Raw genomic sequence first — 13148 nt, forward strand, 5'->3', positions numbered from 1 at the left:
TACGTTTCCTATATTTTACAGCTCGCACCGGATTAAGTGTAGATATACCTAATAATTCGCATTTACAATCCGTAATTATCCAAATTATAGTAGTTAATTAGGTAACAAGAGAATAATATTCAAACGGAATAATTGATAAGAACGGAGGAATTATAAATTTATAAGAAAATAATAACTAAATCATCACTAACAAATCTCTACGCTTGTAGAGTTTATCTGTCTGTTTGCGGTAAACTCAAAAACTATTGCACCGATTTTCATAATGTTTTCACCAATAGATAGCTTTATAATATTACTTAGTATAGATTCAGTGATAACAAATTATTCCTGCAGCACAATGGAAGTAGCAGACTTCTATGCAGGTAAGAATGTGTTCATCACCGGAGCGACTGGATTCATCGGCAAGGTGCTGGTGGAGAAGCTGCTGCGGAGCACCAGGGTGGAGCGGGTCTACATCATGATGCGGCCGAAGAAGGGGCAGGGGTTAAAGATGAGGTGGAACCAGTTTATTGGGTCAAGGGTAAGTGATGTAGAAGGATGGAGATGAATTTAGTTGGTTAGAATATTACGACTAAATTATATTAAGAAAATTACGACTAAATTACGACAAGATTACGACATTATCAGCACAATTATTATTACAAAGTATTGAACTAGAAATTATTATTTAGCTTTAGCAAATTCAAAAAGGAACTATAAATAATTTTAAACATTAATAGTTAAGTATTTCACAATTATTAAGTTTGTATTAACCATTTTTTTTTATTTTAAAGCTACACACATTATATTACACACATTAAACACATTATAATATACTTAGTTATACATGAATAGATTAATGAAAATACGACTATACATAAGTATACAGGGTGTCCCGCTTTCGGTATACTAAGCGCGAAGGGACTTGTAGTTTTGCATACACTGATCACATAAAAAATACTTAAATAACAAAATTACGCGAAAAATTGTTTGCTAAATTTTTCCTTAAAATCCATGTATTCGTCTCTAGCTTCGCGCAGCCGGCATATACCGCTTCGCTAATGTGAGTATTTTGTCTATGAAAACATAATCTTAAACGATAGCTCACATGCGGGTGGCAAAGTTGGGCGGTTTGCTTGTTGGGGGTGTACACATGGAATTTTAAGAATTCCTCTATTTAAAAAAAAATGCGTCTGGAATTTTATAATTATTTTTTACGTACTCAGCGTATGCAAAACTATAAGTCCCTTTGCGCTTAGTATACCGAAAGTGGGACACCCTGTATAGTGTTTAATAGAGAATAATTGGCAAGCAACTCGATATTAACCTATAATCCTATATACCTTTTAAGATCCTTTGCAATAACGGCACATGGTTGCAAATCTGTGTGTAAAAATATATCTATTTAAATATGTACTAAAATTTCCTTATTAACCAGGTATTTGACAACATCCGTAACAACCCTCACATCTTCGACAAGCTCCATGTCATCCGGGGCGACATCCTCAGCGAGGGGTTGGGGATGTCGGCCGAGGATCGACGGGTGTTGGAGGATTGTCATGTTGTGTTCCATTGCGCTGCTTGTGTTAAGTTAGTGTTTATTTTTATTATTATCTAATATTTAAAATAGAGGTTTTAATTATTTACTGAGAAGTGAAATTGTGGATAAGTTTTTACGCGATATTCAAAACTAAAAAACTCAAACATTTATTTAGTGAAATAGACTTCTTCTAGAAGCACTTTTGAATCGTCATATCATAGTTTTACTATTTACAACCAGTTCAGAAAGCAGTTTCTACGCAGAAGATATTTTACGATCGAGATTTATTAGAAAAAAAATATTAAAACGAGATATTTTTAAAGAATATGAATTCAATTCAATGTGCGGGTTCGAATCCCGCCTTGTGATCCATTATTTCCTTTTTTTTAATATCACTACATAGTATAAAACAAAGTCGCTTTCTCTGTCCCTATATGTCCCTTTGTATGCTTAAAGCTTTAAAACTACGCAACGGATTTTAATGCGGTTTTTTTAATAGATAGAGTGATTCAAGAGGAAGGTTTTAGTATATAATTTATTATGTTTAAGACAAATTGGGCGAAGCCGCGGGCGGTAAGCTAGTATATTATAATTTATATCTATTTGTTTTAGATTCAACATGTTTATCCGAGACGCGGTCAACATGAACGTAGTTGGGACACAGAGAGTTCTACAGTTGGCTGAAAATATGAGCAATTTATTGGTAAGTTTCATAAATTATATTAAAAATAGATTTTAAACATTTGTACGACCGTCGCGACATGGAGTAAGGCGACGATTTTGGTATCTTAAAATTTTGTCAAAGAAGTTTCACTTCAGACAGGCTCGGCACACACGCTCTTTTTTTTCATACCTATAATTACCAAATAAAAATCCTGATTTTTTTTAATTATTTATTTGTCAGGCCTTCATCCACCTCTCAACTACGTACTGTCGTTCGGACGTATCAATTTTGGATGAGCAGTTGTATCCATCGAAACATTCACCGCGTGACGTCATACATACAGTGACGTGGATGGAATATGATCTGTTGAAACATTTGGAAGATAAGTAAGTTTACTATTTTATATTTTATAATCACTAATTAGTATAAAACAAAGTCGCTTTCTCTGTCCCTATGTATGCTTAAATCTTTAAAACTACGTAACAGATTTTGATGCGGTTTTTAGATAGAGTGATTCAAGAGGAAGGTTTTAGTATATAATTTACAGCCATTCGTGAGTTTAGCAATAACCAACACATTTAGCGATTCATTTTTATTATATAGACTAGCATTCCGTCCGCGGCTTCGCCCTGCACTTTGTCTAATACCTAATAAATTATGTATATATGTACTAATCTATTAAAAAACCGCATCAAAATCTGTTGCGTAGTTTTAAAGATTTAAGCATACACAGGGACAGAGAAAGCGACTTTGATTTATACTATGTAGTGATGTACAGTCAGAGTCAGACTAAAATTAACATTTAATTAATAAAAAAATAATATTTTGCAGACTAATCCACCCTCAACCAAACACATACGGATACACTAAATCGTTAGCAGAACAATTAGTTTCCGAATATGAAGGGAAATTCCCGATTGCTATAGCGAGACCTTCTATTGGTGAGTTATTGAGATAATTATATTTATTTTAAATATTATTTTTTCTGAATTTTGCCATTTTTAATTGAATTATACTAGGAAGGTAATAATAAATGCGAAAGTTTGTGCTTGTTACTCTTTCATGGGAATTTACTGAACGGATTTTAATGATATTTTGCAGAGGTGTAGTTTATGTACCAAAATAACTGATGAGCTATATAGATATTTGCGGATTTGTCTGCAAGTGAAACCATGCGATATAGTATATTTTAATATAAATAAAAAAACGCAAGTAGATGTGGACATTACCTAAACAATGCTTGATTTTTAGAAGCATAAACTGTCGAATAAAGAAATTTTTCAAAATTTGTTTATCTCATGGAAAGTTACAAGTTATAACCATTTATCAGTAAATTACTCTTTTTTACGAAGTCCAATGAAAATGTAAATATTAAGTTTACTTATTTTTCTTAGTTGTTTGAATAATTTAATCCATTTTAACTATTTTAATATAATATTATTGTTATAAATATAATATTATTGTTATAAATATAATATTATTGTTATAAATATAATATTATTGTTATAAATATAATATTATTGTTATAAATATAATATTATTTATAAAATTATTTTAGTGACGGCATCAGTCCGTGAGCCGTTCCCGGGCTGGGTGGACAATCTCAACGGACCCACTGGAGTTATCGTTGGCGCTGCTAAGGGTAAGTGGTAACATACATACATACATACAGACAAACAGATAGATATACAGAAGTAATAGTACTCCATAATATTTTGTAAAATTTGGAATTGAAATAAACTGTATTTATTTATGTGAGGATGATAATAAAAAACCTAAATTAGCTCAATGTATTAACCGGTTACAAAAAAAAACGCAATCCTCCATTTACTATGACAAATCATAATGTAATTATGTTATGTTCTGTACTTCTGTAGACAATCAGAAAATACAGACTAAAAATAAATTATTTTTGAAACATTAAATACTTATTTTATAATACAGATAATTTAACTCATATAGGTATACAGTATTAGTAGTATTGGAACGAAGTTTTGGAACGAATGAAACGAAGTTTGTTATCGCGCGTTCCAAAAAGGGTCTAGAAGTCAAGTCAAAAAGTTTAGAAGCTAAATTTTTTTATGATATTTATATTATATTATAAGACAGTAGGTATAAAAGAGAGAAATTTTTTATGTATGTACTTACTTCAATTTTTCAATGTTTCTGAAACGATTTACGTAATTATTATTTTTTTTAGTAATTTCGTTTTGCCACTCAAGTTTTTATTATTATATTATGCAGGTGTGATCCGCTCCATGTTGTGCGCCGACACTCAGCCCGTGGACGCCATGCCGGTCGACCTCGTGGTCAACGGCGTTGTGTTAGTGGCCTGTAGCACTGCTCTAACGAGGTGAGTGTTTATTTATTAACTAGCTTTCCGCCCCAAACTCGCTCGGGGTACATATTTACAATTTCTCAAGGAATATAATAAAAAAAGAATTATCGAAATCCCGTTCACGCGTGATGCCGTGACCAAGAAAAACGAGTTTCATTTATATATTATATAAATGAAACTCGTTTTTCATGGTCACGGCACATATAACATACATATATATATATAGATACATGCATTGCCTATACTAATACTAGCTGCGCCCCGCGGTTTCACCCGCGTTGCTCCGCTCCTGCTGGTCTTAGCGTGATAATATATAACCTATAGCCTTCCTCGATACCGAAATATCTAACACCGAAATAATTTTTCAAATCGGACCAGTAGTTCCCGAGAATAGCGCGTTCAAACAAACAAACAAGCAAACTCTTCAGCTTTATAATATTTCTACCTTCATCATTTCTATGAATGGAAAATCTTTCAAAATAAAACGCACTACAGTTGTTAGTTTTGTTACATTTTTAAATTAACGCTCTTGATTTTAAATTAGTTTAAGTATATCTATATCTATACTAATATTATAAAGAGGAAAAGTTTGTAAGTATGTATGTAAGTATGTATGTATGTATGGTTTTCACGCAAAAACTACTGGACCGATTTCAAAAATTCTTTCACCATTAGAAAGCTGCATCTTTACTGAGCAACATAGGCTATATTGCATTTTCAAAAAATTAGAGATCCTTACCAAAAATGCAATAATGTAACCCAAGGTGTAAAAAAATCCTCAATAAAAAATCTGTCATCGCGTGCGCTGCGGAATCTATTGAAGATAGAACAAAAAAATGTTCTACGGTATTATAGAATGGATCAATATCTACAAGAAAGTCCGCGATACCATATGTCCATCTTCAGTAGTTATGTTACTACAACAACTTTTTTACGTTTTCAAAGTAAATAGAAGTGCCGACAGTAATCAAACCATGTTATCGGTACACATATATTAATCCTTATCCCATTAAATGATGTTTTATTATAGACTGTTTCAATACCAGCAAAATACTTTTTAAATGAAAAGAATTGGATATTCCATTCAAAAGATATAACGAATTTTTAAAAGTGTCAATCTACAGAAAATAGTAGGTATACTGTTCGAGCAGGCCGTAGTGCGGGGGTCACGGAGGAATTCTACCAATATGCGTCTTGACGGAACACAGTGGGGTTTTGGTCGGTAGGAATCCGACATAACCCACGGCCCCTCCCTCGGAGGCCGTCGCGGTCGTGGGTATCTATGAAAGATTTCCCCACTAAAACAAAAAAAAGGCCGTAGTGCGGGACGGGGTAAAGGTGATTTTCATGTGATTAAAAATTAAACCTATAGTCCGACCTATAGTAGACTTTTCACTGTAACGATATCGCTATCTATGCGGGTGAAACCGCAGGGCATTGCTAGTTATAAATAATATAATAAAAGTAATTGGAATTATTGAAGCGAAACTGTTTTTGGTGTAAACAGGCGTAGAGCATTCTGTCGTTGTTCTTAGTGCGTTCGAAAAGATTCTATGCAATGTTCCAATATCTACTGAACAACACTGAATACGTTTCCTTTACACTAAAAGATCACGAAAGAATGCTCTTGCTCTATTTGATTCTATTTTTTTATTTATTTGTCTCTAGCTCTAGCTTTATGTTCGTTTTAAATGCTCAAATTAATACTTACGACATAGTATTATAGAGATAAACTACGATAACATGGCGCACCCCTTCAAAATTCAAAACGTTTGAAAGTATTTGTGAAATTCATAATAAATAATATAATATAATAATAAAAATTAAAAATTTAATTATTATATTATTATAAATAATAATAATATAATATTATTATAAATAATAATAATATAATATTTAAATATTTGTATTTCACTACACACATTGAAACAGTAATTTGGAGGGGCGCGCCATGTTGTCGTAGTTTATCTCTACCATTGTCTACATACGAAGAAACTTATTTACTCTTTATTGTACAATATAGTTACTAAAATAAAAATAAAAAATATATTTAAAATTTACATTTTTCAAACTGAATACATCATCTAAAAAAATCAACTCTTAAAAATAAATAAAAATTATTGTTAAGATTTTTAATTTTTCGCAGATAACTTAATAATTGTTTATATTTTAGGCCAAAAGACATAGTGGTGTATAATTTGGCTCGATCTAACGAGAATCCTATCACTTGGCGGGAATCTATTGAACTTGGTAAATATTATATTATTATGTATGTATTTCAATTATTATTATGCATAAAAAGTACCGAATTTGATATTTTAGTTTTTAAGAAAATCGATGACTCATATAGTTAATATCATATTTTAATAAATAAAAATAATTATAGTTAGGTACCTATACAGGGTTATTGGTAAAACACCAGCAACCTCTCAGGATAAGATAGGCTAACAGCATTTGTTCTACGACTTTGGATAATTTGTTATATTTTATTTTTATCTTGTCCTGCGAGGTTGCTGGTGTTTTACAAGTATCCCTGTATAGTTAGAAATAGTAGGGTAAATTCGACTGACTGGCGGGTTCGGGCGTAGCCACAGCATGGCAGAAATACGCGGGTTCGATTCTCGATGAATAATTAAATTTTTGAATAAAATCTGATGTATTTTTTAAGTTTTTATAGTTTAATTTGCTGTTTTTAACGTGTTAGTATTAGTTATAAGTTATTTTTGGAAGTGAAAACTTGTTTAGCGGCGTTGAGCACTTTTTCTGTAATGGGTATAAAATCTTAAACTCGCGTCAGGACACGTGGCCTGATCGAAAAAGCGTAAGACGGATACCATTCCAAAATATCAAACATGCTGAACGTTAATAATCAAGTTTTCACTTCTGCCGGCACTCCCCCAGTGCAACCCGGCTTTTTTTTCATATATATTTTTGATTTAATGTATTGTTTGTTGCAATAAATCGCAAATATTTCCCCCTGTCAGCCCGCTCCCAAGTGAGCTCGTACCCATTCTCCGTCCCGCTCTGGTTCCCGGGCGGTTCCACCAAAACGTCACCAACTCACCACGCTGTCGCCGTCCTGCTCACACACACCATACCCGCCTATCTCGTCGATTGCTGTCTCGTTCTAATGGGCAAGAAACCCTTGTGAGTATCATACTTATTCACTTCAATGATATTTAAATAAAGCGCGTCACATACGAAACACTGACACAAAATTTCGGATCATTTGTAACAGGATGGCGGTTCTACAGGGGTCTTAGTACGCAATGACAAAAAGAAAAATGATGGTCAGAACGCTGATACCGGATACCTTAAGATACTGTAATATTTTATATTAGAGAATCTTAACATAAAATATTATAGTATCTTCATCGTGTGTAACGCGCTTAATCATTAGCAAATGAATACATACTTATACAGGGTGTCCCACTATTGGTATACTAAGCGCGAAGGAACTTGTAGACTTGCATACACTGACCACGTAAAAAATACTTGAACAACAAAATTACGCCAAAAAAATTTTGCTCAATTTTCCTGAAAATCCATGTTTTCTTCTCTAACGCTTCGCTAATGTGAGCATTTTGTCTATGAAAACATAATCTTAAACGATAGCCCACGTGCTGGTGGCAAAGTTGGGCGGGTTGCTTGTTATGGGTGTACACATAGAGTTTTAAGAATTCATCAATTTGAAAAAAAATATTGGTTGTCTGTAAAGTCGGTTTACTGACGATAGTTGAACGTGACAACGTCCGATTGTGCTTCTTTGTAGCTCGATCCGCGCTCTCGCTTCAAGCCTTACATGGAACGCCTCAGAGCGAGGTAACGCCGCATGAGTCATGTTTTTTCGTGCGTGCAGCCGGCGCTATCGAATTATAAGACGTTGTCACGTCAAAATATGCGTCTGGAATTTTATAAGTATTTTTTACGTACTCAGCGTATGCAAAACTTTAACCTCCTTTGAGCTTAGTATACCAACAGTGGGACACCCTGTATATTATAATATAAAATAATGAATATTTCTTTATATTTGACAGTTTAGTAAACATCCACAAGAGAATAAACGAAGGTATGAAAGTACTACAATATTATTCCACAAAATCGTGGAATTTCAACAACCAGAGGTTTATGTCTTTGAAGAATAATATATCTAAAGAGGAAGATAATATATTTTATACGGACCCTAAGGTTTGTTTTTGCTTATTTATTTAATATTTAAATTACTATAATATAGATGTGTTCATTTTGAAAAAAAATGTGTGCGTGTACTAGTGTACACACGTAAGAAGTGAAACTTCTTTATGACCTTATTTTTCAAAAAATAATTTACTATATGCAAATTTACAGAAATACATCGAATCACGCGCGGTAGAGATAAGAAAAAGATGGCGCGTAACGGAAAAATGTCACGCGTAACGGAAAAATGTTACACTAAATTTTTTTCCAACCCCGATAAAGAAGTTTCACTTCAATAATAACTGGTTGGCTTATTGTTGTGATTTTAACGTCAAAATATTAAAAACCGAGGTAAAGCAACGGTTGGCACGGTCATAAACTGGATGGGCTGATAGTGTGATGACCGATTTCTTGTTGAATATTAATAAATGATTAATATTATATTTTGCGGTTACGTTTAACAGGAATTTTTTTTACAGTTAGTAGTTCCTATCCTTTTTACTAATATTAAGTATAAATGCGAAAGTTTGTGAGGATGGATGTAAGTATGTGTATGTATGTTTGTTACTCTTTCACGCAAATACTACTGAACCGATTACAATGAAATTTAGCACACATATAGAGGGGTACTTGAATTAACACATAGGATAGGTTTTATCCCGGAAATCCTACGGGAACGGGAACTATGCTATTATATAATATTATAATATAATAAATAAAATAAATAATAAATGTGAATATATTCCAGGAGATGCATTGGCCGAGTTACATCCGTAATTATCTGAAAGGCTCCAGAGAGTTCTGTTGCGGGGAACTGCCGGAGACTTTGCCTCAAGCGCGGATATTACATAATAGGTATATCCTTTACTAGCTGTGCTCCGCGGTTTCACCCGCATTGCTCCGCTCATATTGGTCTTAGCGTGATGATGTATAGCCTATAGCCTTCCTCGATAAAAGGGCTATCTAACACCGAAAGAATTTTTCAAATCGGACCAGTAGTTCCTGAGATTAGCGCGTTCAAACAAACGAACTCTTCAGCTTTATAATATTATATAATATAGATAAATATAATATAGATTAATTTTTAATTCCCTATAGTTAATATTATAACTAATATTTCGTCAATCTAAATTGATTTTAAAGATATTTCTAAATAAATTACTAATTGTAATAATGTTTGTTTCCAGACTCTACTATTTGGACTTATTCGTGAAAATGGTGTTAATGTTCTCTCTAGCTTACTTCGTGTGTGTTGTTAGTATAAAAGTGTACAATACATTGTAATTAAATAGTTTTTATTGTAAATAAATGATTTTTATTAAGAATTCCGTGTTTTATTTCATAATACCTACTTATGTGTAATTTATAAAAATTGCTTAACTTAACTTGTTTGTAAAGAAAATCGATCTATAGGTAGGTAATTATATACAATGTAGGTACCAAATAAAATATTAAATAGAACCTTAAGTGTTTAATTATATCGAAGTACAGATTCAGGCAGACCTATACTTAAAATAAATATTATATATTATAAGATAAGATAAGATTAAGATTAGTAAAACATGGCTTTAGGTATTTAAATCGCAATAATAAATATTAACCCTAGAATCTAACCTTATTTTTGATTCAGGATTCAGCTCGAAAGAATAACAATTTGAAAAAGTTCAAACGTTGAAATGTAGAGTTATCAATTATATAATTATTTAATCATTTTCTTATCAGCTGTTCCTGACAATGAAACGGGTTCATTAACATATGTTCACACTATATAAACAATTAATTTGTATGTTTGTGTATTTGCTACTTTATTACAACCGAAATTCGGAGCTAGACTTATTTACAAGCTCTAAGAAAAATTATTTTCGATATAACTAGATAAACATGACAAATTGCATATTTACTTTTAATTATTTAAGTCGTGCGAAGATGCATTCCATATCTAGGTATTTTACAGAATGTCTAAGGCATGAAAATTAAGGATTCTATTAAATAGATTCCTGTCTAATATAATAATTATATATGTAACTAGCGGTCCGCCCCGGCTTCCGGTACCTACCTCTCAAGTTGGATCGAACTGCACATGGTGTGCGAATTTTATTATAATCGGTTAAGTGGTTTAGGATAGTGTCCGACCGAACTTTCGGTTTCGGTTTCGGTTTCGGCCGAGTTTCGGCCAAAAATCAAGTTTCGGCCGCAGTTTCGGTTTCGGCCAAAATCGGCCGAAACTTTTGCCGAAACCGAAACTTATTTCGCAAGTTCAGTGAACAACGTTCGCACACGTTCACGCACTTCGTTTTCCTCTTTAATTAAGAGAAGTAAAGACTCTTTAATTAAGAGAAAGATCTCAAAATACCAAAACTTAGTATTTAAAGTAACAGTAACAATAATTACTGATTTGATTTAGATGACTGATTTTACTGAGAACTTAATTGGAAAAAATAATAAAAATTAAAATTGTTATTATTAATATTTTAAAAATATTTTTTTTTTATTTTATATTAAACTAGCAATGCCCTGCGGTTTCACCCGCATAGATAGCGATATCGTTACAGTGAAAAGTCTACTATAGGTCGGACTATAGGTTTAATTTTTAATCACATGAAAATAACCTTTACCCCGTCCCGCACTACGGCCTTTTTTTTTTGTTTTAGTGGGGAAATCTTTCATAGATACCCACGGCCTCCGGGGGAGGGGCCGTGCCCGTAGGTTATGTCGGATTCCTACCAAAAATGTGTGGGAAATCCCACTGTGTTCCGTCAAGACGCATATTGGTAGAATTCCTCCGTGACCCCAGCACTACGGCCTGCTCGAACAGTATACCTACTATTTTCTGTAGATTGACACTTTTAAAAATTCGTTATATCTTTTGAATGGAATATCCAATTCTTTTCATTTAAAAAGTATTTTGCTGGTATTGAAACAGTCTATAATAAAACATCATTTAATGGGATAAGGATTAATATATGTGTATGGATAACATGGTTTGATTACTGTCGGCACTTCTATTTACTTTGAAAACGTAAAAAAGTTGTTGTAGTAACATAACTACTGAAGATGGACATATGGTATCGCGGACTTTCTTGTAGATATTGATCCATTCTATAATACCGTAGAACATTTTTTTGTTCTATCTTCAATAGATTCCGCAGCGCACGCGATGACAGAAGTTTTATTGAGGATTTTTTTACACCTTGGGTTACATTATTGCATTTTTGGTAAGGATCTCTATTTTTTTTTTAAATGCAATATAGCCTATGTTGCTCAGTAAAGATGCAGCTTTCTAATGGTGAAAGAATTTTTGAAATCGGTCCAGTAGTTTATGCGTGAAAACCATACATACATACATACATACATACATACTTACAAACTTTTCCTCTTTATAATATTAGTATAGATAAAAGATTACAACAAATTTAATATACTGTGTTTTGATTTCATGCCTTAAGGCAAAATAATAGGTAAAATGCACATAATAGGTAAAGTTCAGTATTTTTAGAAATTTCATACTTGACCACGTGAGTTTCGGTTTCGGTTTCGGTTTCGGCCTGGAAACCAGTTTCGGTCGGACACTAGTTTAGGAGTCCATTGAGGACAAACATTGTGACACGAGATTTATATATATTAAGGTTATAATAATTAATTATTAATTATTTCTCTACATTGAAATAATTTATCAAAATATAAACGAACCCTAGTTTCTGTATTAAATTTTAATTTATTTACTCTGTATTTAAATAATGCAGATATCACTTTACCATGTTGAATCTTTAAATAAATATGATAATATGATTATTGTTAAAATAAAAGTTCAAATTAATAAAAAACTGCAAAGTAATGCAGTTGTGAATATGTTAGCTAATACGCCAAGTGCGAGTCTGACAAACGCAGGTGGGTTCCGTAGTTTTGGTTATTTTACTAGAAACAAGGAATATAAGATTATTTATTGTGCTCTTAAATAAAATTGTACAAACTTCCAACTCTATGAAATAAAAAAGTGAAAATATTATCATTTTTTCTTGGCGATCCTTTTGCTTTTTGTTTCAAACGTAATATTGTTTCTTACTTTTCAATTCGAGAGATTTTTATATTATTATTATTTTTCACATTTCAAACGGTTTAAAGTAATACTTTTTATTTGGAAAAATAGTCGATTTATTTTTATTACAGTCTACTAGTTAATAATTGAAATGTATCTACTATTTACGTAGCTTCACATGCACAAATAAAATAAAATTAAACAAGCCAAATGCTTTTATTTTAATATTAATATGCGAACTAAGGTAATTATTGTAGTACTAATAACTAATTGTTCTATTTATTGATAATATTTATTTCTAACGATTATTTTTCTACCATTTGCAACAATGAGCTAATCTAAAGACCAATAATTTCCAATTTATACAAGGAACCCCAATTCACTGTTACCGACCTACCTTTATATACAAATGTAT

At 32.3% G+C, this 13148-nt stretch overlaps 1 protein-coding gene across 1 annotated transcript; it reads left to right on the plus strand.

Moving 5' to 3' along the window:
• The first annotated feature begins 337 nt into the window (after window positions 1-337).
• Window positions 338-10022, plus strand: LOC149895630 (putative fatty acyl-CoA reductase CG5065). Its single transcript, XM_090118584.1, has 12 exons — window positions 338-520; window positions 1418-1569; window positions 2132-2222; window positions 2424-2569; window positions 3015-3124; window positions 3742-3825; window positions 4428-4536; window positions 6695-6771; window positions 7506-7668; window positions 8559-8709; window positions 9446-9552; window positions 9885-10022. The coding sequence occupies exons 1-12, from the start codon at window positions 338-340 to the stop codon at window positions 9979-9981; spliced, it is 1470 nt and encodes a 489-aa protein (XP_089974710.1). The 3' UTR covers window positions 9982-10022.
• The last annotated feature ends 3126 nt before the right edge of the window (window positions 10023-13148 follow it).

Source organism: Colias eurytheme, chromosome 30 (assembly GCF_061535395.1).
Source record: "Colias eurytheme isolate Ceu_HAF_F1 chromosome 30, ilColEury1 Martin Lab GWU primary, whole genome shotgun sequence".
Taxonomy (NCBI): Eukaryota; Metazoa; Arthropoda; class Insecta; order Lepidoptera; family Pieridae; genus Colias; species Colias eurytheme.